Source organism: Bombina bombina, chromosome 5 (genome assembly GCF_027579735.1).
Source record: "Bombina bombina isolate aBomBom1 chromosome 5, aBomBom1.pri, whole genome shotgun sequence".
NCBI classification, from domain to species: domain Eukaryota; kingdom Metazoa; phylum Chordata; class Amphibia; order Anura; family Bombinatoridae; genus Bombina; species Bombina bombina.
The window spans coordinates 158,677,824-158,703,399 of record NC_069503.1 but is presented as its reverse complement, the minus strand read 5'-3'; the positions used below and the strand labels follow the sequence as shown (position 1 = coordinate 158,703,399).

Genomic DNA, 25,576 nt, shown 5'->3' with positions numbered 1-25,576 from the left:
TAATGATCTCTGTAAGCCTCTTAGGTATAGGAAAAACGTCAGTACACGCCGGTACCGCATAGTATCTATCCAGCCTACATAATTTCTCTGGGATTGCAACCATGTTACAATCATTCAGAGCCGCTAATACCTCCCCTAATAATACACGGAGGTTCTCAAGCTTAAATTTAAAATTTGAAATGTCTGAGTCCAGTTTACTTGGATCAGATCCGTCACCCACAGAATGAAGCTCTCCGTCTTCATGTTCTGCCATTTGTGACGCAGTATCAGACATGGCTCTAACATTATCAGCGTACTCTGTTCTCACCCCAGAGTGGTCGCGTTTACCTCTAAGTTCTGGTAATTTAGATAAAACTTCAGTGATAACATTAGCCATGTCTTGTAAAGTGATTTGTAATGGCCGCCCTGATGTACTTGGCGTCGCAATATCACACACCTCCTGAGCGGGAGATGCAGGTACTGACACGTGAGGAGAGTTAGTCGGCATAACTTTCCCCTTGTTGTCTGGTGAAATTTTCTTAAAATGTACAGATTGGCTTTTATTTAAAGTAGCATCAATGCAATTAGTACACAAATTTCTATTGGGCTCCACATTGGCTTTTGAACATATTGCACAAAGAGATTCCTCTGTGTCAGACATGTTAAAACAAACTAGCAATTAGCCTAGCAAGCTTGGAAAATACTTTTCAAATAAATTTGCAAGCAATATAAAAAACGTTACTGTGCCTTTAAGAAGCACACAAAAACTGTCACAGTTCAAATAACAATGAACCGGATTAGTTATAGAAACCAAATTTTCACAGTAAATGCATTAAGTTAGCAAAGGATTGCACCCACTAGCAATGGATGATTAACCCCTTAATATCAAAAAAACGGATAACAATTGAAAATATAAGCGTTTTTATCACAGTCAAAGCACAGTCTCACAGGTCTGCTGTGAGTGATTACCTCCCTCAAAACTAGTTTTGGAGACCCCTGAGCTCTGTAGAGACGTCCTGGATCATGCAGGGAGAAAAAGGCAGACTGTGACTGAATTTCTAATGCGCAGTAAAAGCGCCAAAATAGGCCCCTCCCACTCATAATACAACAGTGAGGGAAGCTCAGTAAACTGTTTTAATTCAAAACAAAACGACAGCCATGTGGAAAATAACACCCAAAACAATTTTTCACCAAGTACCTCAGATAAATAAACGATTAACATGCCAGCAAACGTTTAAAATATGATTTATGAAATGTTATTAAAAAGCCTGCTGCTAGCCGCTCACACTGCAGATTAGGCTAAAAGTTATATGTATACAGTATTTTCCCAGTGAAGTGCCATTCCCCAGAAATACTTAAGTGTAAACATACATACATATCAGCCTGATACCAGTTGCTACTACTGCATTTAAGGCTGTACTTACATTACATCGGTATTAGCAGTATTTTCTCAGTCAATTCCATTCCTTAGAAAATAATATACTGCAACATACCTCCTTGCAGGTGAACCTGCCCGCTGTCCCCTGTTCTGAAGTTACCTCGCTCCTCAGAATGGCCGAGAACAGCAAATGGATCTTAGTTACGTCCGCTAAGATCATACACAAACTCAGGTAGATTCTTCTTCTAATGCTGCCTGAGAAAAAACAACACACTCCGGTGCCGTTTAAAATAACAAACTATTGATTGAAGAAATAAAAACTAAGTTTAACAACCACAGTCCTCTCACACATCCTATCTATTAGTTAGGTGCAAGAGAATGACTGGGTATGACATAGAGGGGAGGAGCTATATAGCAGCTCTGCTTGGGTGATCCTCTTGCACTTCCTGTTAGGGAGGAGTTAATATCCCATAAGTAATGGATGACCCGTGGACTGACTACACTTAACAGGAGAAAAAAAGTTTGTCCCTTTAACCCTTTTTGCTGCCAAGTCATTTATACACCCTAGTTCTAAGCCAGTTTTGAGCTTTAGCTGCTACTGACATTTAAACACTATTGTAACCAAATCTCAGTGAATGACCCACACACGTTATTTTTTCAGCAGGTTCAGCAAATTCAAACCAGCCTGTGTGCAAAGTCCATAGGGAAAATTACCAAACAAAAATAGCACAACACAGTCTGGCACTCTCCTGCAAGCACACAGCATGGAAGAGTTACCCAAAGCATTTAGCCAAATGGTTTCAGCCCAAGACCATGTCAAGGTCTCTTCCTCCCTGGGTCATTACCTACAGCCACACAATTACACAGACAGATCATTTTCCCTATAGGTTGGTCTGGAGTTAACTGCTTGAGTTGCTGGGAGCTGTACAGCTTTCAGAGTGCTGGTGAGTATCAATGGCTGTGAGATTTGCAGTGACATTGGATATGTACCTAGGTCAGTATGAGAATATATATATTGTTTTGTATGTGTCTAGGGATGTTACATAAGGCCTGTGCTGTCTTACTTTGTAACTCAGTCTATATGATTGAAAGCATTCATTGTGTGGCTGTAGGTAGGGAGAGTGCTAGACTTTATATTGTTTATTATATACACATACTTATTTTAGTTATGGTGGAGCTAAAACCATGAGATTAAAATCATCCATTACCTTAAAGTAAAAGATAGAAAATTATTGAATAGAAAAATTAACAAATCTAGGCACATATCCTAGCTTGCTTTACCCCAGAAATACTCTGTATACACTGTCACCAATGCACCAGAGAACTCTGGGTGAGATATATCTCACGGTTTATGCTTCCAAGCAGTGTCTTTAACACAGCAATCCCCTTTATAGTGTAAGATGCAGCAAGGAAACCAATTGAGATATTGAATGTCTAATTTTCATAGCTTACCAAAGGCTCACTGGCTCAAGTGTATACTATAAGCAGGAATATTTGCCTTGCTTTGCCAATTTTCTATTAACCCCTTAATGACTGAGGACGTGCAGGGAACGTCCTCAGAAAAAAGGCAGTTAACGCCTGAGAACGTACCCTGCACGTCCTCAGTGTGGAAAGCAGCTGGAAGCGATCCTGCTCGCTTCCAGATGCTTTCCGGTTATTGCAGTGATGCCTCGATATGGAGGCATCCTGCAATAACCTTTTCAAGCCATCCTGTGCAGAGAGAGCCACTCTGTGGCCCTCTCTGCACCGGAGATCGGTGGCTTGCTGCGTTGGTGGGTGGGAGCCGGACCGGGAGGCGGCCATCGATGGCCCTGGTTATGTGAAGGGGGGCGGGATCGTGAGCGGGGGCGCGCACTGGCGCGCGCGTGCACGGGGAGGGAGCGGGTGGGAACCGCTACACTACAGAAAATGCTGAAAATAAAAAATGTGAAAAATGTCAAAAAAAAAATTACGATCAGCAAGGTGGTGGGGGTTTGTCTGTGGGGGGGGGGGGGGGTCTGGGGGAGGGGGGTTGGGGAAGCTACACTACAGAAAAAAAAAATAAACAAAAAAAACACTTTTTATTGCAAACTGGGTACTGGCAGACAGCTGCCAGTACCCAAGATGGCCCCCAATAAGGTAGAGGGGAGGGTTAGAGAGCGGTTTTGGGGGGGGGGATCAGGGAGGTTGGGGGCTAAGGGGGGATCCTACACAGTAGCATATGTAAGTATTTTTTTTTTTAAAAAAACCTTTTATTTTAGTACTGGCAGACTTTCTGCCAGTACTTAAGATGGCGGGGACAATTGTGGGGTGGGGGAGGGAAGGGAGCTGTTTGGGAGGGATCAGGGGGTGGGATGTGTCAGATGGGAGGCTGATCTCTACACTAAAGCTAAAATTAACCCTGCAAGCTCCCTACAAACTCCCTAATTAACCCCTTCACTGCTAGCCATAATACACGTGTGAGGCGCAGCAGGATTTAGCGGCCTTCTAATTACCAGAAAGCAACACCAAAGTCATATATGTCTGCTATTTCTGAACAAAGGGGATCCCAGACAAGCATTTACAACCATTTGTGCCATAATTGCACAAGCTGTTTGTAAATGATTTCAGTGAGAAACCTAAAATTGTGAAAAATTTTAAGTTTTTTTAATTTGATCGCATTTGGCGGTGAAATGGTGGCATGAAATATACCAAAATGTGCCTAGATCAATACTTGGGGTTGTCTACTACACTACACTAAAGCTAAAATTAACCCTACAAGCTCCCTAATTAACCCCTTAACTGCTGGGCATAATACACTTGTGGTGCGCAGTGGCATTTAGCGGCCTTCTAATTACCAAAAAGCAACGCCAAAGCCATATATGTCTGCTATTTCTGAACAAAGGGGATCCCAGAGAAGAATTTACAACCATTTATGCCATAATTGCACAAGTTCTTTGTAAATAATTTCAGTGAGAAACCGAAAGTTTGTGAAAAAAAATTTGTGAAAAAGTGAACGATTTTTTGTATTTGATCGCATTTGGCGGTGAAATGGTGGTATGAAATATACCAAAATTGGCCTAGATCAATACTTTGGGATGTCTACTAAAAAAAAATATATACATGTCAAGGGATATTCAGGGATTCCTGAAAGATATTAGTGTTCTAATGTAACTAGCGGTAATTTTAGAAGAAAAATGGTTTGGAAATAGCAAAGTGCTACTTGTATTTATGGCCCTATAACTTGCAAAAAAAGCAAAGAACATGTAAACACTGGGTATTTCTAAACTCAGGACAAAATTTAGAAACTATTTAGCATGGGTGTTTTTGGTGGTTTTAGATATGTAACAGATTTTGGGGGTCAAAGTTAGAAAAAGTGTGTTTTTTTCCATTTTCCTCATATTTTATCATTTTTTTATAGTAAATTATATGATATGATGAAAATAATGGTATCTTTAGAAAGTCCATTTAATGGCGAGAAAAACGGTATATAATATGTGTGGGTACAGTAAATGAGTAAGAAGAAAATTACAGCTAAACACAAACACCGCAAAAATGTAAAAATAGCCTTGGTCCCAAACGGACAGAAAATGGAAAAGTGCTGTGGTCATTAAGGGGTTAAAATATATATATATAAAATTTAATACACACACAATCAGATAATGAAAAGACTGTTGTAGAGCTGGACAATAAAGAAACCGGTTCAGCAGGGGACAAAACATGAAATTAGCAATGAAAAGTTGTAACAAACTAACATGGCCCTTCCCCCCCCCTCGAGTGTCTCCTGAAAACAAGGTAGGCAGACATGGTGCAAACCTCATGAACAATACCACATCTCTTGTTGGGGGGCTCCTCAGAGAACATTGTCACATGCCAATGATGAGGCTACATGAAGTTGGGGTAGCTACTTCTACTTTCATTTGTCAGAAGGAGTAACCTACCTATAACTTCTATAGCTTCCATAAGACCTGCTTCGGCTTCGTGTTCTAGAACGCCTAGATCTCCTACTTCGACTTCTTGAGTAGCTTCTTGATCTGTAATTTGAAATTTAAAAAACAAACAAAAAACAAACAACTGATCAGATGTAATTAAATTAACTTTATTGCAACAAAAACTCATAACTAAAGAAACGCTATAGCAAACTTGTTGACTTTGTAATGTCTATGTCTTTACAAAATATATTGTATAATTGAAGAGTAAAACACGCCATAAAACAAAAAACATGCTCTATATTTTTGGTATAAACCAAATATGTACGTGATAAACTGCAATACATGACTAAAATCTGTCTCTCCTTCAACTTAAACGAACAAACAGATTTCACGCACCTCCCTCCAATTAGGACTTGCAATTTTTTACCCTAGTTTACACTGCAGGTATCTGAAGAAGTTGCTGCAGATGTGCAAATTCCCAATTACATGTGTTCTGACATTTCAGGAATTCTATGGACAATTCCTTTGGACGGCAATGTCCATTCCCCACCCAAGAATTGTAAAATCCCTCTAATTTTTTTTAGCGACACTCCAACTCTATGTGTTTAGGAATAGGTGCGTGACTCAGCATGCTGTGTGACTGATTGGGTCAGCAGCATTTTACGCTCATGTCTAGCAGTGTTCTGCAGCTCCAGAGTAGTATTTAAAAGAAAGAACCAATTCAGTGATAACATGTCATGCTCCAATTTGTTAGAACAAGTAATTTTATCACTAGGGACGCTGCAACCCTGTGTAGTAAACTGCTGCAAAGATGTTAAACACATAGTCAAAGTACCGCTAGTAATCTGCAGAGCACAGCACTAGTTGCACATCTGTGCTAGTGATAAAATGACGACTAATTGACAAATGTCAATTTATCACTATAATGGTCATTTACTAAACAGAGTTAGATCGTCGCTTGTGTTAAAATTACATGCTCTAACGAATTGGACCACCATTTTTGTGCTCGTTACCCACCAACTACATAGAATTTGTAACTTTAAGTAAAGCTAAATGCCAAATGTTATTACCTGGATGAAGAGCTGTAACTAGAAGATCGACTCCTGGATCTGCTGTATGATCTTGAGCTCTTCCTGTGTCGTGACACAGACCTGGATTTACTTCGAGACCTTGTCTGACTTTTTGATTGGCTTTTCTCATCATCGCTTGAAGAAAATTCCTCACTCGAACTTTCTTTGTTTCTTGGCCTTTGGTTGAGGCGAGCAGTTTTCCGTACTTCATCAAACAGAGACCCTGGTTTCACTTTATTTTTACTTTTTATTTCTATTCTTAGACCTTGTGACTTATTTTCTTGCCGCAAAATTAAAGGTATGTTGGAAGATTTAACAGTTTGTAAAATACTCGATCCCTGTACAGGTTTCCATTTATTTTCAGCAGCTGAAGTGTCTGAATTTCCAGGATTTACTTTTTCCACACTAGGTGTATTGTTTGGTATTAACGGATTACTTAGAGACTTTTCTTCTTTAACATTTTCAGCCACAATATGAGCCTTGTTAGCGGAAGCAGGAGAATTGTGATCAGATGCCACATTTACTGTAGAAGCCTGTGACTTTCCCGAAGAAATTGATTCTTTGGCTTGATTTAAGTGAATAGAGGTATTTATCTTTTTTATTTCAACAGTGGTTGAAGTTAAAGTATTTGATGGTGCTTGACTTTTCTCTCTATTTGGCAGTGGTACACTATCTTCTACTTTTTCTTGACTTTTGTCTTGTTCTGCAAATGATTTTTCCTTTTCCTTCACTGTTTTCTCAGTAACAGCAGTTTGATTAAATATATCCCCAGAAGACTTCTCATTACTCATATCTTGTTTTTCCCCTGCCTTATTCTTATTAGGCTTTACAGTCTCATTGTCATCATCCTCTTCCTCGCCAAACTCTAGCGGAGGCTGCCAGTGAAATGTTTGGTTTTGTTTTTGATCTTTGTGCTTTTTTTCTTTTTTCTTTTTAGACTTTTCCTTTCCTTTTTTTGATAGGTTTTTCTTCATCTTTTTACTGGAGCGATGCTTATGCTTCTTTGCCTTGCTTTTATTTTTCTCTTGGCTTGAACTACCAGATGGAGGAGACTTTGTATCCTTTTCCATATTTGGTGACAAAACTGCATCTTTTGATTGGTTGATCTCCTCTGTGTCCGTTTCTGAACTTGCTTCACCTTCCTCTTTACCTGAGGACATCAACACGTCTTCATTTGCATTTACAGTTTGATTTTTATCCGAGATATTTTCCAGCGGAATATTTAGCATAGGTTTTTCCATAGAGTCGTTAACATTTACTACTTGTTCAACTAACTTTTCTTTTTCAAGGACTTCTTCCTGCTTGATAGTATCACTGTCTAGTTGTTGAGAATTTTTTTTATCCACATTAGAGTCTTGGATTTTATCATCCTCTATATGATTTTTTATTACATTCATCAACTGTATTGTTTTCAACATTTCCTTGTTATCCTCATGATCAGAAGAGGAATCGGAATCACTCTTACTACTTGATGGAGAAATGGATTTTTGTTTAGCTTGACTTTGGTTTGGGCTCTTTGAGGCTTTTCTTTGTTTTGACTCAACTTTTTCCTTTAAAAATGACCTTCTAGATTGGCTACTGTCATTAGAATCATCGGATGAAGACTGACCAGAAGATGATGAATAACTATGCGAATTGATCTCAGTCCTGGAAGCGGAGCTGCGGCTTCTTGATCTAGAATATGACCTACTGTATGATCTACTCCGAGATCTCATTTTTGATTTTCTGCGATAGCCAAAACTTTTATCAGAGTAATTGCTATGTTCACTATCTGAGCTTAACTGCCGTTTTCTGTATGAACCAGTTTTGGTTTCTCCTAAAGCATTTCTACTTTTAGTTAAGTTATAAGATGTTTTCGCCTTAATCTCCTGAATTCGTTCATATGATGGCTTCCATGGTTTTTGCCCAGGTTTCCACCTTGAAGGAGGCGGGCTATCACTTAGAGGCATCACAGGCACAATTTCAGAAACTACGGGAGGCAGCACAGGTTTATCAGTTTGGTTTACTACTGTTTTTACTGGTTCTATACTCGCAATAGCTTTTGTTTCAATTGTAGGTAACACTGTTTTTTTTGGTGACTGTGGCACTGGCTTTAGATTTTTAGACTTAGAAGAATGAGAATGTGACTCTGACCTAGATCTAGACCTGGCCCTGTTCTTCGATCTAGATTTTGCTTTAGATCTATTTCTGGAACGACTCCTAGAGCGTGAAGAAGATATTGAGGCTGACCTGGATCTAAAAGAGTCTCTTGAATAGGATCTTGACCTGGACTCAAAGTGAGATTCTTTGCTGGAATGAACAGAAGAGCCGTGCTCTTTGTCAGATACAGACCAGTTTTTTTTTGAAGAATCTCTGGACAACACAGAAGATGATCTGTTTGTTTGTTTCCTGCTCTTAGAGTGCAAAGATTCCTCTTTTGGTGGCTTTAATTTCTTTGAATGCCTCTTTTTTGACTTCTTTTTGTGCTTTACCTTTTTTTCTTTCTTGCGATTTTTACTAGCAGAGTGATAGCCATCATGTGACCATGAACTAGATCTTGAAGACAAGCTGCCTTCATCCCACCGGCTGGACAGACGATCGTTGAGTCTGAAGAAAGATTTTAAGTTATTTATCACAAATATATATATATATATATATATATATATATATATATATATATATATATATATATATATATATTCATTTGGAACATTTTAATCCTATATTTAACCCTATATTTGATGTTTAAAACCTAGGTTACAGATTTCGGTTTCTGGGACAATGCACAATTTTTACAGAAAAACAAAAACATTGATATCACTGTAATATAATAACTACGGAATTTCTCCTACCACTAATCCCATATTTATTCCTTGTTATCTCTGCATATCATGCATCATTCTTGCTTTCTCTCCACTCTCATAACATGCTCCCTAAGACTAATGCATTTTTTTTCTTCTTATACGTTCTGCCTACCTTTACCCAATCTCTTACTTCTTATATCCGTTTCTATTGTTATGTAAGTTTAATTCTTTCCTCCATACTGGGGGGGGGGGGGGGGGGGGGGAATAGATATTTAGCCCTTTAAGAAATAAGTCTAAAACTAAATAGCAACATTATACAGTTGTTGCAGACTGTTAGCCATGATCCTCCACCCCCCCTAAAAAGCACGTTACCCAGAAAACTTCATTAGTTCATGTTCTTTAACCGGAATACTGAAGTGCCCTCTACATAGTACTTTTGGGTACATAATTCAGATGACCAATTATAAAATAATAATGCAGGGGTTAATCTATTGTCACTCCTGCTAGAAAATAATATACTCTCCCTTTATGCTAGTGGAAATTAATCTTCGACGATTCAGATTTTGTGCAATTTTGAATAACTTTACAATTTACTATTAGCTAGTGATTGGTAACTGAAAATATTTGCCTCTTGTCATTGGCTCACACTGTGTTTAGCTAGCTCCCAGTAGTGTATTGCTGCTCCTTCAAGAAAAGGGTTTCACGTGCAAGTAAGGCACCTTTCTTTAAAAGATAGTAAAGATGACCTCTACAAATCATCAATATCATTTGACTTATTCACATATTAGGTGGCTGCATGCAGAACTTTTATCACTCCCAATAATTCACCAGGTAATAGTACATAGTGATCTAAGTTTGCTTTAAAACGGGACATACAACCCAAATTTTTCTTTCACAATTCAGGTAGAGCATGTTAGTTCAACAACTTTTCAATTTACTTAGATTATTAAAATTTGCTTCATTCTCTCTGTATCCTTCGTTGAAGGAGCAGCAGTGCACTACTGGAAGCTAGCTGAGCACATCAGGTAAGTCAATGTAAAGAACCATACATGCAAGAAACAAAGCTATCAAGTGTAAAAATATTTTCATAACTTAAAAGTTAAACTGTGGGACGTAGGAGATAATGTTGACTGGGTTTCAGCCCACTCGAGTCCTCACTTCATACATTATCCTGAAAAAAACCCCCATAAAATTATGCTTACCTCGTAATTTCATTTCCATTGAGGGGAAAAGAGGTTACGGCTTCATTCATTACTTGTGGGATTTAAGAACCTGGCCACCAGGAGGAGGCAAAGTCACCCAAGGCCAAAGGCTTAAATACCTCCCCCACTTCCCTCATCCCCCAGTCATTCTGCCGAGGGAACCAGGAACAGTATAGGAAATATTAGGGTAAAAAAGGTGCCAGAAAATGAATAAATTTAGGGTTGCCCAACGGAGATACGGGCGGGAGCTGTGGACTCTCCTCCCCTCGATGGAAATGAAATTATCAGGTAAGCATAATCTATGTTTTCCATCTAAAGGGAAGGAGTCCGTGGCTTCATTCATTGCTTGTGGGAACATATACCCAAGCTCTAGAGGACACTGAATGAAACCTCTTCCAAAAACAGCTTCCGCAGAAGCAAAAACGTCAAATTTGTAACATTTTGTAAAAGTGTGTAAGGAGGACCAGGTAGCCGCCTTACAAATTTGCTCCATAGAAGCCTCATTCTTGAAGGCCCAAGACGAAGCCACAGCTCTAGTTGAATGAGCCGTGATCCTCTGAGGAGGCTCATGTCCCGCTGTCTCATAAAATAAGCGAATCAAGCTCCTCAACTAAAAAGACAAAGTAGCAGCAGAGGCCCTTTGCCCCTTGTGCTTCCTAGAATACACCACAAAAAGAGATGTAACCGGAAGATAGAACTTCAAGGCACGAACCACATCCAGGTTATGAAGTAACCTCTCCTTTGAAGAAGGGTTAGGACACAAAGAAGGAACAACTATTACCTGATTGAGGTTACAGTTGGACACCAACTTGGGGAGAAACCCCAACCCAGTGCGAAGTACAGCCTTATCTGCAAGAAACACCAGATAAGGAGGATCACATTGCAAGGCAGCTAGTTCAGATACTCTGTGTGCCGATGCAATAGCCAACAGGAAGAGAACCTTCCAGGACAGAATCTTAATGTCTATGGAATGCATAGGTTTAAACGGAACCCTCTGCAAAACCTTAAGGACTAAGTTTAAAGTGAATGTCAATTTTGATGCTAAACTGCCCGGTTTTTAAAAATTCAATTAAAAACAGGGGCACTTTAATTCATCAAAATTTACATTTAACTCCTGTTGTGAATAAAAACTTACCTTTTAATCTTCACAGCAGCTCCAGCTTCCTCCGGTCGTTGCAAGCCATTTCTGACGTCAGAAATGATGGATAGGTCATCTTCCAATCATGGCTTTTTCCCGGGGGAATCAGTGTCTGATTCAACGCCGTGATTGGAGGAAGCCGGATTCCTCATTTTAGACCCAGGAAGAGGCTTTGCAATGGGTGGAGGAAGGTGGAGCTGCTGTCAAGATTAAAAAAAGGTACGTTTTTTTTTCTCTCAACATGAGTGAAATGTAAATTTTGATGAAATAAAGTGCCCCTGTTTTTAATCAAATTTTTAAAAACCGGGCACTTTAGCAGAAAATTTAAAATTCACTTTAAGCTCCAAGGGGGAGCCAACTGTCTATAGACAGGCCCGATTCTAGACAGAGCCTGAACAAAAAATTGAATGTCGGAGAGCTCAGCGATTCTCCTATGCAACAAAACTGATAATGCTGAAATCTGTCCCTTTAAGGAACTAGCGGCAAGGCAAGACCCTTCTCCAAACCATCTTGGAGAAAGGACAGAATCCTTGATACCTTCACCATGTGCCAAGGATATCCATGCTTTTCACACCAGGACAAGTAAGTCCTCCACACCTTATGGTAGATGAGACGAGTGACTGGCTTTCTTGCCTGAACTAGAGTATCAATTACACTTTCTGTCTTGGCTAAGACAAGGCGTTTAATCTCCACGCAGTCAGCCTCAGACAATCTAGATTTCAATGTTGAAAGGGGCCCTGTGACAGCAGATCCCTGCGACAGGGTAACTTCCACGGCGGAGAGGAAGAGAAGGAGCAATCAGAATGGCCGGGGCCACTCCTGTTTGTTGCATGCCACTACGCGAGGTAGAAGTGGTAATGGTGGAAAAAGTAAAACTAGGCTGAATCCCCAAGGAACCACTAAGGCATCTATCAGCTCTGGCTGGGGATCCCTGGACCTCGACCCGTATCGAGGTAGCTTGCAATTGATTCTGGACGCCATGAGATCCGGCGCTCCCCATCTGTGACAAAACTCTGCAAACACCTCGGGGTGAAGAGACCATTCCCCCGGATGGAAGGATTGTCTGCTGAGAAAGTCTGCCTCCCAGGAATATGAATCGCTGAGAGCGAGCAGTCCAGAATCTGAGACACCTCTCTCATCGCGAGAGAGCTCCTCGTACTCCCCTGATGGTTGATGTAAGCCACCGAGGTAATGTTGTCGGCCTGGAATCTGATTGTAAATTGCTTGTAGTTCTAGTTTTGATTGGAAGGAGAGGCTCCTCCCTGGACCACCTTCCTTGTGCCATCCTGGCACCCAGCTCCCCATCCTGTCAGACTGGCGTCTGTGGTCACAATCTCCCAGGACGGTCACAAGAAGGATGCCCCCAAGGACAGTTGCTCCGGACGAATCCACCAAGAGAGGGAGTTCCGAGTCCGAGCATCCATGGATATCAGCTGTGATAGATCTGAATGATCGCCGTTCAACTGTCTCAACATGCACAATTGAAAAGGCCTGAGATGGAACCTCGGGAATGGGATGACATCTATGCTCGACACCATGAGACCTATCACTACCATACACCAGCCACCAACAGGATATGGAGGACTGAAGGGCAAGACATGTGGACGCAAGCTTCCTGTGCCGCTGATCTGAGAGAAATATCTTCATTGACATAGAGTCTTATATCATACCCAGGAACTCCACCCTGTTGCTGGGAACCAGGAAACTCTTTCCTGCGTTGATCTTCCAACAGTGAGATTGGAGTAGAAGAGCAGCCCTCGAATGATCCACTGCAAGGCCGAGCGACGGCGCCTGAACTAGGATGTCGTCCAGTTAAGGCGCCACTGCAATGCCCCTGGATCTGGCCACTGCAAGCAGCGCCCGCAGAAGCTTTGTGAAGACTCTGGATCGTCGGCAGACCAAAAGAAAGGGCCACAAACTGAAAGTATTGGTCCAGAAACGCAAATCTTAGGAACCTGAAGTGGTCCCTGTGAATTGGCACATGAATGTAAGCGTCCTTCAAGTCCACAGTTGTCATGAACTGTCCCCTCTTGAACTGGGGGCAGAATAGATCTGATTGTTTCCATTTTTAACGATGGAACACTCAGAAACTTGTTTAAACACTTTAGGTCCAGAATCGGGTGGAACGTGCCCTCCTTCTTTGGGACCACAAAAAGATTGGAATAGTACCCTAGACCCCTTTCTGCTAGGGGTACTGGTACGATAACCCTGAGAGAGGCGAGATCTCTCTCAAACTCTAGAAAGGCCTCTCTCTTGAAGACCGGTTTCAACAGGAGGAATCTGAACCCTATCCTGTAACCCTGGGACCCAAGGGTCCTGAACATCCTGCAACCATGCGTCTAAGAATAGAGATAATCTGCCCCCTACGTGATCCAGAGACCGGTCGGAGGCCGCCCCCTCATGCCAATTTCTTATCGGTGGGTTTCTTGCTCTGCTTAGACTTGTTCCAAGATTGAGCCGGCTTCCAAGATCCCTTGGACTGGTCTGCTTTTGCGGCGGGTTGCTGGCGCTGGGCCTTGTCCGCATGAAAAGTAGATCCTTTACACCTCCCGTAACCGTGAATATAATCAAATCCAATCCTCGACCAAACGGATCTTTCCTTGAAAAGGCAGGAACAACAGCCTCGCCTTAGAGGTCGTGTCCGCAGATCAAGATTATAGCCACAGAGCCCTGTGCGCTAAAACAGAAAAACCCGACACCCGACAGCATTCAGGTGAATAGTTTGCATATTGGCATCACAGATGAAAGAATAGGCGATCTTCAGCGCCTTAATCTTCTCCTGTATCTCGTTGATGGATGTCTCCCCCTCGACCATTTCACACAGTGATTCACACCAATATGTCGCAGCTCCAGCAACCGCCGCAATGGTCACTGCTGGCTGAAAAACAAACCCTGTGTGCCGAGACATCTTTCTCAACATGTTTTTCAGTTTTTTTTATCCATGGGCTCCTTAAACAACGATCTTCGAGGGGAATAGTTGTCCGCTTCGCGAGCGTGGATGGTCCCCCACAGCTCAAGCCGAGTCCGGAACGTTTTTTAAAGAACCTAATCGCTCCCATTCGTTCTTAATAATATTAGCCATCTTAACGGGAACCGGGAAAGACTGAGGTACTACCATGTCCTTGTATACCTTGTCAAGCTTAGGAATCGCAGGTTCCTCCGGTATCTTAGGTTCCAGAACCTCCAGAGTAGCAAGCACCTGCAGTATCAGAAAGCGCAGATTCTCCATCCTAAACCTCTAACCAGGCTGCTCCGCTGCAGGAGGTTTAGATGACACGGACTATGACCCAGAAAAGGCCTCCTCCGAAGAGTCGAAGTGGGCCTCGTCATCGGAGAGAGCCTGTGGATCTTCCATCGGCGAGGACAAACCCTGGTCCGGGCCGCTATGATAAACCCTATGCTTGCGCTTAGCAGAACGTGGTAAGGCATGGGCCACTTTTCGAAACCGACGATTCCAGTTGGTCCGCAATGTCTGATGGCCAACAAATCTCTCCCGAATGAGTAACTGTTGGATCCGGGGTGCTGCATGTGCAATCGGAGATGAATGTAGGGAACGCACCTCCCAGGACGAAGAACCCTCAGAGGTTGATGGCTTAAGGAGCCGTTAATATGAGTCGGGATGGTTTCGCAGAAAGACTCTCCCTGCATCTCCAGAGTCTAACTTTCACCCAGGCTCTCACTGAGAGGTTGACAGGACTACTTAAAACTCCAGTCCCACTGCGAAGAGTACTACCCTCCATAAGAGACTACTCCGATACTCCGGCACTACTCTGCCATCCTCCGGTGACGAAAGACAAAGAATGACTGGGAGATGAGGGAAGTGGGGGAGGTATTTAAGCCTTTGGCTGGGGTGTCTTTGCCTCCTCCTGGTGGCCAGGTTCTTAATTGCCACAAGTAGAGAATGAAGCCGTGGACTCTACTCCCCTTTAGATGGAAATGTAAAATTATATATATATATATATATATATATATATAAAAAAAAAAATATATATATATATATATATATATTTTTTTTTTATTTTTTTTTTTTATTTATGTATTTATTTATTTTACTATATTATACATCACATTTCTTGAAAATAGCAGGTCATGGGAAATATATAGTTTACATAAATAAGAAAAATCTCATTAGAACAGAGGGTGCTTCAGAATTGAAAGCTGTAAAGCATTTTACTTTATTTTTATGGTAAACTTCAGCATCGTGATAAAGGTCATCTGAAGCTTGATGTTGACTTACTACTAAACCCAGGCAACTGCAGGCACAATACATATGTGCTGGACCATGTTCTTACTTGTCTCCTTTGCTCCATTTTTCTACAGATGGTGGTCTGTATGTTTTTAATCGTTGCATTTCTTCCTTCCAGTGAGGAGGCGTTTCACTGCTTTCTTCATTATCCTCAGACTCTGTACAAGATCTTGAGCGCGGTGGTGTATGATACCGCTGTAAGCAGGAACGTAAAAATATTAGTGGGAGGGTACTGGAGCTAAAAACCATGAAAAGCACAATATGAAAGAAAAAAAACAAAAAAAAAACGCTATGCTCAGAGGCATGGAATGGCAATAAAAGAAAATAACGCACCACTTATGTGGGCAAATTTTACGAGACTTTGACCCATTCAAGTAATTTCACCTCAAAAGTTTGAAATTTCTGGCTTTATAGGGAAAAACATAATTTATGCTTACCTGATAAATTCCTTTCTCCTGTAGTGTAGTCAGTCCACGGGTCATCCATTACTTATGGGATATTAACTCCTCCCCAACAGGAAGTGCAAGAGGATCACCCAAGCAGAGCTGCTATATAGCTCCTCCCCTCTACGTCACACCCAGTCATTCGACCGAAAACCAAACGAGAAAGGAGAAACTATAGGGTGCAGTGGTGACTGGAGTATAATTTAAAATTTAGACCTGCCATAAAAAACAGGGCGGGCCGTGGACTGACTACACTACAGGAGAAAGGAATTTATCAGGTAAGCATAAATTATGTTTTCTCCTGTTAAGTGTAGTCAGTCCACGGGTCATCCATTACTTATGGGATACCAATACCAAAGCTAAAGTACACGGATGACGGGAGGGACAGGCAGGATCTTTATACGGAAGGAACCACTGCCTGAAGAACCTTTCTCCCAAAAACAGCCTCCGAAGAAGCAAAAGTGTCAAATTTGTAAAATTTGTAAAAAGTATGAAGAGAAGACCAAGTTGCAGCCTTGCAAATCTGTTCAACAGAGGCCTCATTCTTAAAGGCCCAAGTGGAAGCCACAGCTCTAGTAGAATGAGCTGTAATCCTTTCAGGAGGTTGCTGTCCAGCAGTCTCATAGGCTAAACGTATTATGCTACGAAGCCAAAAGGATAGAGAGGTAGCAGATGCTTTTTGACCTCTCCTCTGTCCAGAATAAACGACAAACAGGGAAGAAGTTTGGCGAAAATCTTTAGTTGCCTGTAAATAAAATTTCAGGGCACGGACTACGTCTAGATTGTGCAGAAGTCGTTCCTTCTTTGAAGAAGGGTTAGGGCACAATGATGGAACAACAATCTCTTGATTGATATTCTTGTTAGTGACTACCTTAGGTAAGAACCCAGGTTTAGTACGCAGAACTACCTTATCTGAATGAAAAATCAGATAAGGAGAATCACAATGTAAGGCTGATAACTCAGAGACTCTACGAGCCGAGGAGATAGCCATTAAAAACAGAACTTTCCAAGATAACAGCTTGATATCAATGGAATGAAGGGGTTCAAACGGAACACCCTGTAAAACGTTAAGAACTAAGTTTAAGCTCCACGGTGGAGCAACAGTCTTAAACACAGGCTTAATCCTAGCCAAAGCCTGACAAAAAGCCTGAACGTCTGGAACTTCTGACAGACGTTTGTGTAAAAGGATGGACAGAGCTGAGATCTGTCCCTTTAAAGAACTTGCAGATAAACCCTTTTCTAAACCCTCTTGTAGAAAAGACAATATCCTAGGAATCCTAACCTTACTCCATGAGTAACTCTTGGATTCGCACCAGTGTAAGTATTTACGCCATATCTTATGGTAAATCTTCCTGGTAACAGGTTTCCTAGCCTGTATTAAGGTATCGATTACTGACTCCGAAAATCCACGCTTTGATAAAAATCAAGCGTTCAATTTCCATGCAGTCAGCTTCAGAGAAATTAGATTTTGATGTTTGAAAGGACCCTGAATTAGAAGGTCCTGTCTCAGAGGCAGAGACCAAGGTGGACAGGATGACATGTCCACTAGATCTGCATACCAGGTCCTGAGTGGCCACGCAGGCGCTATTAGAATCACCGATGCTTTCTCCTGTTTGATCCTGGCAATCAAACGAGGAAGCATCGGGAAGGGTGGAAACACATAAGCCATCCTGAAGGTCCAAGGTGCTGTCAAAGCATCTACCAGGACATCTCCCGGGTCCCTGGACCTGGACCCGTAACAAGGAAGCTTGGCGTTCTGGCGAGACGCCATGAGATCCATATCTGGTTTGCCCCAACGTCGAAGTATTTGGGCAAAGACCTCCGGATGAAAAGTCTGGCGACTTAGGAAATCCGCCTCCCAGTTCTCCACTCCTGGGATGTGGATCGCTGACAGGTGGCAAGAGTGAGACTCTGCCCAGCGAATTATCTTTGATACTTCCATCATCGCTAGGGAACTCCTTGTCCCTCCTTGATGGTTGATGTAAGCCACAGTCGTGATGTTGTCCGACTGAAACCTGATGAACCTCCAATTTGCTAACTGAGGCCAAGCCAGAAGGGCATTGAGAACTGCTCTCAATTCCAGAATGTTTATTGGAAGGAGACTCTCCTCCTGAGTCCATGATCCCTGAGTCTTCAGGGAATTCCAGACAGCGCCCCAACCTATCAGGCTGGCATCTGTTGTTACAATCGTCCAATCTGGTCTGCTGAAGGGCATCCCCTTGGACAGATGTGGCCGAGAGAGCCACCATAGAAGAGAATTTCTGGTCTCTTGATCCAGATTCAGCATAGGGGACAAATCTGAGTAATTCAAAATAGAAGGAAAAAGCAGCACTCGTGGGACACCAACTATGATAAAAAATCCAAACTTTATTCCATAAGTTTAAAAAGTGAGGTAGGATCAGGGAATTAACCCCTTACGCGTTTCGTACTCCAACTGAGTACTTAGTCATAGGGATAGTTGCTTAGACCGGACATGGCCTATTTAAAGGCACAGTGTCCAATCAGGCGATTTACAGAAAGGTTAAAAAAACAGTAAATTAAAAGCATGTTAACATAAAACATGATCGTTTAACAATATGTATGCATGAAGTTGCAAAACACCAGATGATATAAATGTGAAAATGTATGATTTTGGTTACCCCATCATAATTCCGTTCTTTTCATCTTAAGAAACCTTATGTATCAAATGCATGAGGAGTTTAAATGCAAAAATAGTGACATCAATATACTAAGGACACCCTAGATATGGAAAATCTTGTTTTAATGCCTATGGCTAACCTAGTACGTTTGCAACATGTGAACACTGCATTAATTAACATGTTGTTTAAAAAAAGGGTTTGTTTTTTTGTAATCATATCACATAATGCTGAACATGGTTAGTAATGACATTTAAGTTGTCTTTATATAAATAATAAGGGATTAATCCATATGGCATGATATAATGTGATGAAATATCTGTGATGGATAGATATCAGTGTATAAATAGACTCATATCCTATTCTTTATTTAAACCTTCAGGGGTTACTGTTCTTAATTTATATATCCAAAACATTTCTTGTTTGAGTAACATTTTATTCCTGTTTCCCCCTCTGGTAGGTGGATAAGGTTATTTTTAGCGAAGAAAATCCATACATGAAATCCACTGTCGCATACATGCGTTATATAGATGACCTGTTTATAGTTGATGAATCTGTAAATGTGACAGAATTTATAGAATTTTTGAATAACAACAATTTAAATTTAAAATTCATTGGTGAAAGTAACTGCAACACTGTTAATTTTCTTGATCTTACATTAACAGGCATGATTGACACAGAGAGCATAGTGACAGATACATTTCGCAAGCCAACTGCAGGTAACTCTATCTTGCACGCAAGATCTTGCCATCCACCACATCTAATCAGGTCAATACCCAGGGCCCAGCTTTTGAGAGTCAGGAGAAACACAAATTCTGATGAACTCTTTGAGAAACAGGCAGTAATGCTTAAAGACAGGCTCATTAAAAGAGGGTATAACAATAAACTTTTGGATAACAGTATCCAACAAGTTAGTGTTAATACTCAGCAGGACCTATTGATGAAACAAAAGAAAGACAACAGGGATTTCAAAGATTTCCCTGTTGTATTTTCTACAGAATACTCTAACCAATATAACCAAGTATGTGGCATTTTAAAGAAAAATTTACATATCTTACAAAAAGATGAGATATTAGGTGGGATTATAGACAAGTGCAAGTTTGTTCCTAGAAAGGCGCCCACCTTAGCCAATAAACTATCACCTAGCTTAGTGTCCTCTAAAAAACAGAAAAAGGTACATGGCTGCATAAGAAAGGTACTTTTAAATGTGGTACTGGTCCATGTTCCACATGTGACATTATAGGCAGAGGGGAAACCTTTTCAAGCAATGTTACTAAAGAAAGCTATAATATTGGCTTTTATGCTAATTGTAGGAGTCATTATGTTGTGTACCTGTTAGAGTGCAATCTGTGTCATATGCAATACACAGGTCAGACCAGTAGAGAACTAAGATCTCGCATGAGAGAACACATTTATGATACTAAAATGTATAATAAAAGTTCTGCAATTGCACGGCACCATTTCACGATGCATATGACGAATACATTTAATATGACAGTAAAAGTCATAGATAAAATGTATCCACCTACCAGAGGGGGAAACAGGAATAAAATGTTACTCAAACAAGAAATGTTTTGGATATATAAATTAAGAACAGTAACCCCTGAAGGTTTAAATAAAGAATGGGATATGAGTCTATTTATAGACTGATATCTATCCATCACAGATATTTCATCACATTATATCATGCCATATGGATTAATCCCTTATTATTTATATAAAGACAACTTAAATGTCATTACTAACCATGTTCAGCATTATGTGATATGATTACAAAAAAACATACCCTTTTTTTAAACAACATGTTAATTAATGCAGTGTTCACATGTTGCAAACGTACTAGGTTAGCCATAGGCATTAAAACAAGATTTTCCATATCTAGGGTGTCCTTAGTATATTGATGTCACTATTTTTGCATTTAAACTCCTCATGCATTTGATACATAAGGTTTCTTAAGATGAAAAGAACGGAATTATGATGGGGTAACCAAAATCATACATTTTCACATTTATATCATCTGGTGTTTTGCAACTTCATGCATACATATTGTTAAACGATTATGTTTTATGTTAACATGCTTTTAATTTACTGTTTTTTTAACCTTTCTGTAAATCGCCTGATTGGACACTGCCTTTAAATAGGCCATGTCCGGTCTAAGCAATTATCCCTATGACTAAGTACTCAGTTGGAGTACGAAACGCGTAAGGGGTTAATTCCCTGATCCTACCTCACTTTTTAAACTTATGGAATAAAGTTTGGATTTTTTATCATAGTTGGTGTCCCACGAGTGCTGCTTTTTCCTTCTATTTTGAATTACCGCGGCTCGCACTCGGCCGCACCTGACTTGCACCTCACGGGGCTGTGTAAAACTTACCCTACAGCTGGGCGGCAATAGGACTCTCCCCTCCACGTCACGCTCTGCAGCGGCCTTGTCTCCTCTACTCCTACAAATCTGAGTAATCCCCATTCCACTGACTTAGCATGCACAATTGCAGTGGTCTGAGATGCAGGCGTGCAAAGGGTACTATGTCCATTGCCGCTACCATTAAGCCGATTACCTCCATGCATTGAGCCACTGACGGGTGTGGAATGGAATGAAGGACACGGCAAGCATTTAGGAGTTTTGTTAACCTGTCCTCTGTCAGGTAAATTTTCATTTCTACAGAATCTATAAGAGTCCCTAAGAAGGGAACTCTTGTGAGTGGCAAAAGAGAACTCTTTTCTTCGTTCACCTTCCACCCATGTGACCTTAGAAATGCCAGTACTAACTCTGTATGAGACTTGGCAGTTTGGAAACTTGCCGCTTGTATCAGAATGTCGTCTAGGTACGGAGCTACCGATATTCCTCGCGGTCTTAGTACCGCCAGAAGAGAACCCAGAACCTTTGTGAAGATTCTTGGAGCAGTAGCTAACCCGAAGGGAAGAGCTACAAACTGGTAATGCCTGTCCAGGAAGGCAAACCTTAGGTACCGGTAATGATCTTTGTGAATCGGTATGTGAAGGTAGGCATCCTTTAAATCCACTGTGGTCATGTACTGACCCTTCTGGATCATGGGTAATATTGTCCAAATAGTTTCCATTTTGAACGATGGAACTCTTAGGAATTTGTTTAGGATCTTTAAATCCAAGATTGGTCTGAAGGTTCCTTCTTTCTTGGGAACCACAAACAGATTTGAGTAAAACCCTTGTCAGTGTTCCGACCGCGGAACCGGGTGGATCACTCCCTTTAGTACAAGATCTTGTACACAGCGTAGAAACGCCTCTTTCTTTATCTGGTTTGTTGACAACCTTGAAAGATGAAATCTCCCTTTTGGGGGAGAAGCTTTGAAGTCCAGAAGATATCCCTGAGATATGATCTCTAACGCCCAGGGATCCTGGACATCTCTTGCCCAAGCCTGGGCGAAGAGAGATAGTCTGCCCCCTACTAGATCCGTTTCCGGATTGGGGGCCCTCACTTCATGCTGTCTTAGGGGCAGCAGCAGGTTTTCTGGCCTGCTTGCCCTTGTTCCAGGTCTGGTTAGGTTTCCAGCCTTGTCTGTAGCGAGCAACAGCTCCTTCCTGTTTTGGAGCAGAGGAAGTTGATGCTGCTCCTGCCTTGAAGTTACGAAAGGCACGAAAATTAGACTGTCTAGCCCTAGGTTTGGCTCCGTCTTGAGGCAGGGCATGGCCTTTACCTCCCGTAATATCAGCGATAATTTCTTTCAAACCGGGCCCGAATAAAGTCTGCCCCTTGAAAGGTATGTTAAGTAATTTAGATTTAGAAGTAACATCAGCTGACCAGGATTTTAGCCACAGCGCTCTGTGTGCCTGAATGGCGAATCCGGAATTCTTAGCCGTAAGTTTAGTTAAATGTACTATGGCATCAGAAATAAATGAATTAGCTAGCTTAAGGGTTTTAAGCTTGTGTGTAATCTCATCTAACGGCGCTGAGTCAAGGGTCTCTTCCAGAGACTCAAACCAAAATGCTGCCGCAGCCGTGACAGGCGCAATGCATGCAAGGGGTTGCAATATAAAACCTTGTTGAACAAACATTTTCTTAAGGTAACCCTCTAACTTTTTATCCATTGGATCTGAAAAAGCACAGCTATCCTCCACCGGGATAGTGGTACGCTTAGCTAAAGTAGAAACTGCTCCCTCCACCTTAGGGGCCGTTTGCCATAAGTCCCGTGTGGTGGCGTCTATTGGAAACATTTTTCTGAATATAGGAGGGGGTGAGAAAGGCACACCGGGTCTATCCCACTCCTTAGTAACAATTTCAGTAAGTCTCTTAGGTATAGGAAAAACGTCAGTACTCGTCGGTACCGCAAAATATTTATCCAACCTACACATTTTCTCTGGGATTGCAACTGTGTTACAATCATTCAGAGCCGCTAACACCTCCCCTAGCAATACACGGAGGTTTTCCAGCTTAAACTTAAAATTTGAAATGTCTGAATCCAGTCTATTTGGATCAGATCCGTCACCTGCAGAATGAAGCTCTCCGTCCTCATGTTCTGCAAATTGTGACCCAGTATCAGACATGGCCCTAGCATTATCAGCGCACTCTGTTCTCACCCCAGAGTGATCTCTTTTACCCCTAAGTTCTGGCAATTTAGACAAAACTTCAGTCATAACATTAGCCATGTCTTGTAGAGTGATTTGTAATGGCCGCCCTGATGTACTTGGCGTTACAATATCACGCACCTCCTGAGCGGGAGATGCAGGTACTGACACGTGAGGCAAGTTAGTCGGCATAACTTCCCCCTCGTTGTCTGGTGAATGTTGTTCAACATGTACAGATTGACTTTTATTTAAAGTAGCAATGGATGATTAACCCTTAATATCAGAAAAAACGTATAACAATTGAAAAAAATATTAGCGTTTTTATCACAGTCAAGCACAGTCTCACAGGTCTGCTGTGAGTGATTACCTCCCTCAAAACAAGTTTTGAAGACCCCTGAGCTCTATGGAGACGTCCTGGATCATGCAGGGAGAAAAGGCAGACTGTGACTGAATTTCTGATGCGTAGCAAAAGCGCCAAAATAGGCCCCTCCCACTCACAAAACAACAGTGAGGGAAGCTCAGTAAACTGTTTTAATTTAAAACAAACGACAGCCATGTGGAAAATAACGCCCAAAACAATTTTTCACCAAGTACCTCAGATAATTAAACGATTTAACATGCCAGCAAAACGTTTAAAATCTAACTTATGAAATGTCATTAAAAGCCTGCTGCTAGTCGTTCACACTGCAAGTTAGGCTAAAAGTTATATGCATACAGTATTTTCCCAGTGAAGTGCCATTCCCCAGAATACTGAAGTGTAAACATACATACATATCAGCCTGATACCAGTTGCTACTACTGCATTTAAGGCTGTACTTACATTATATCGGTATTGGCAGTATTTTCTCAGTCAATTCCATACCTTAGAAAATAATATACTGCAACATACCTCTTTGCAGGTAAACCTGCCCGCTGTCCCCTGATCTGAAGTTACCTCACTCCTCAGAATGGCCGAGAACAGCAAATGGATCTTAGTTACGTCCGCTAAGATCATACAAAAAACTCAGGTAGATTCTTCTTCAAATTCTGCCTGAGAAGAAAACACACTCCGGTGCCGTTTAAAATAACAAACTTTTGATTGAAGATATAAAAACTAAGTATAATCACCACAGTCCTCTCACACATCCTATCTATTAGTTGGGTGCAAGAGAATGACTGGGTGTGACGTAGAGGGGAGGAGCTATATAGCAGCTCTGCTTGGGTGATCCTCTTGCACTTCCTGTTGGGGAGGAGTTAATATCCCATAAGTAATGGATGACCCGTGGACTGACTACACTTAACAGGAGAAACATTATTTGCAATTGTAAACTGTGCAAATTTATCAACAGCCTTATGGACCATTAATCTTTTTTTTTTTTTTTTAAACTGAAAGAATATGTTTTACTAGTCTCTGAGCAATACTTTGAGTCAGTGTCCCTGTTAATCTGGTAGCATCACAAACAGAACAATACATATAGATATACAAGACATCCTGATATAACATCCAACGCCCAATACCACTTCACTGTTACAAACACTTGTTTTACATGACCGTCATCCCTCTCAGACTTCTAACCAAATTAGTTACTTCAACTGCTGAGCCATTTCCGAACCTGCGCAAAGCTGTTTTGGAGTTTTTAGGTGGCCCTTACATTAAAGTACTGTAGGTTATTTTAATTTTATTGTTTAACCTAGACATTATATAAAACTTTATTTCAGTAGAAACAGCAGATTCAAACTATAGTATTTTATGTATATTTCATGACCCGTGAAAAACTGTAAAACAAAATATATATATATATATTTTTTTTTTTAAATCAAATCTTTTTATTGTGGAAATATAACAATACAGCAATATCAACATGCAATCAATATAAAGTCCATTTTATTAAAATTGTAATAAATACGGTTATATAGCTAGTATGTATGTCTCTTTTTTGTAAACTCTTTAGACTAAGGAAAAAGGGGTTATCTTTATACAAATAAAGGACATAGTTATGAAACCTTGATCTGCACATAGGGGCTTCTACTCAAATAAATGCACATTTATTCACGCTAGGTGATCATTATTACCACAGTGATCACCTGGCTTTTAAAACTTAGTGGGACTTTATTTTAAAGAGGGTCCTCTGGGCCTTTTTGATAACCGGTTACTAGTGCATAGAGACTCCCTGGTTAAAAAGAAACAAAAATTTAACCTTACCTGATAAATGTACTTATTTCTTGACACAACGAGTCCACGGATCATCCAATTACTATAGGGAATATCACTCCTGCCCAGCAGGAGGCA

At 41.0% G+C, this 25,576-nt stretch overlaps 1 protein-coding gene across 4 annotated transcripts in view; it reads right to left on the bottom strand.

Moving 5' to 3' along the window:
- Positions 1-25,576, bottom strand: part of NKTR (natural killer cell triggering receptor) — a 150,910-nt gene that overhangs the window by 71,149 nt on the left and 54,185 nt on the right. For all 4 annotated transcript variants that reach the window (XM_053713749.1, XM_053713750.1, XM_053713751.1 and 1 more), the window contains 3 exons: positions 15,733-15,881; positions 6,318-8,903; positions 5,257-5,349 (listed from right to left, as the gene is read on the bottom strand). In XM_053713749.1, coding sequence (XP_053569724.1) covers positions 5,257-5,349; positions 6,318-8,903; positions 15,733-15,881 — 2,828 coding nt within the window. The remainder of the gene's footprint in view (positions 1-5,256; positions 5,350-6,317; positions 8,904-15,732; positions 15,882-25,576) is intronic.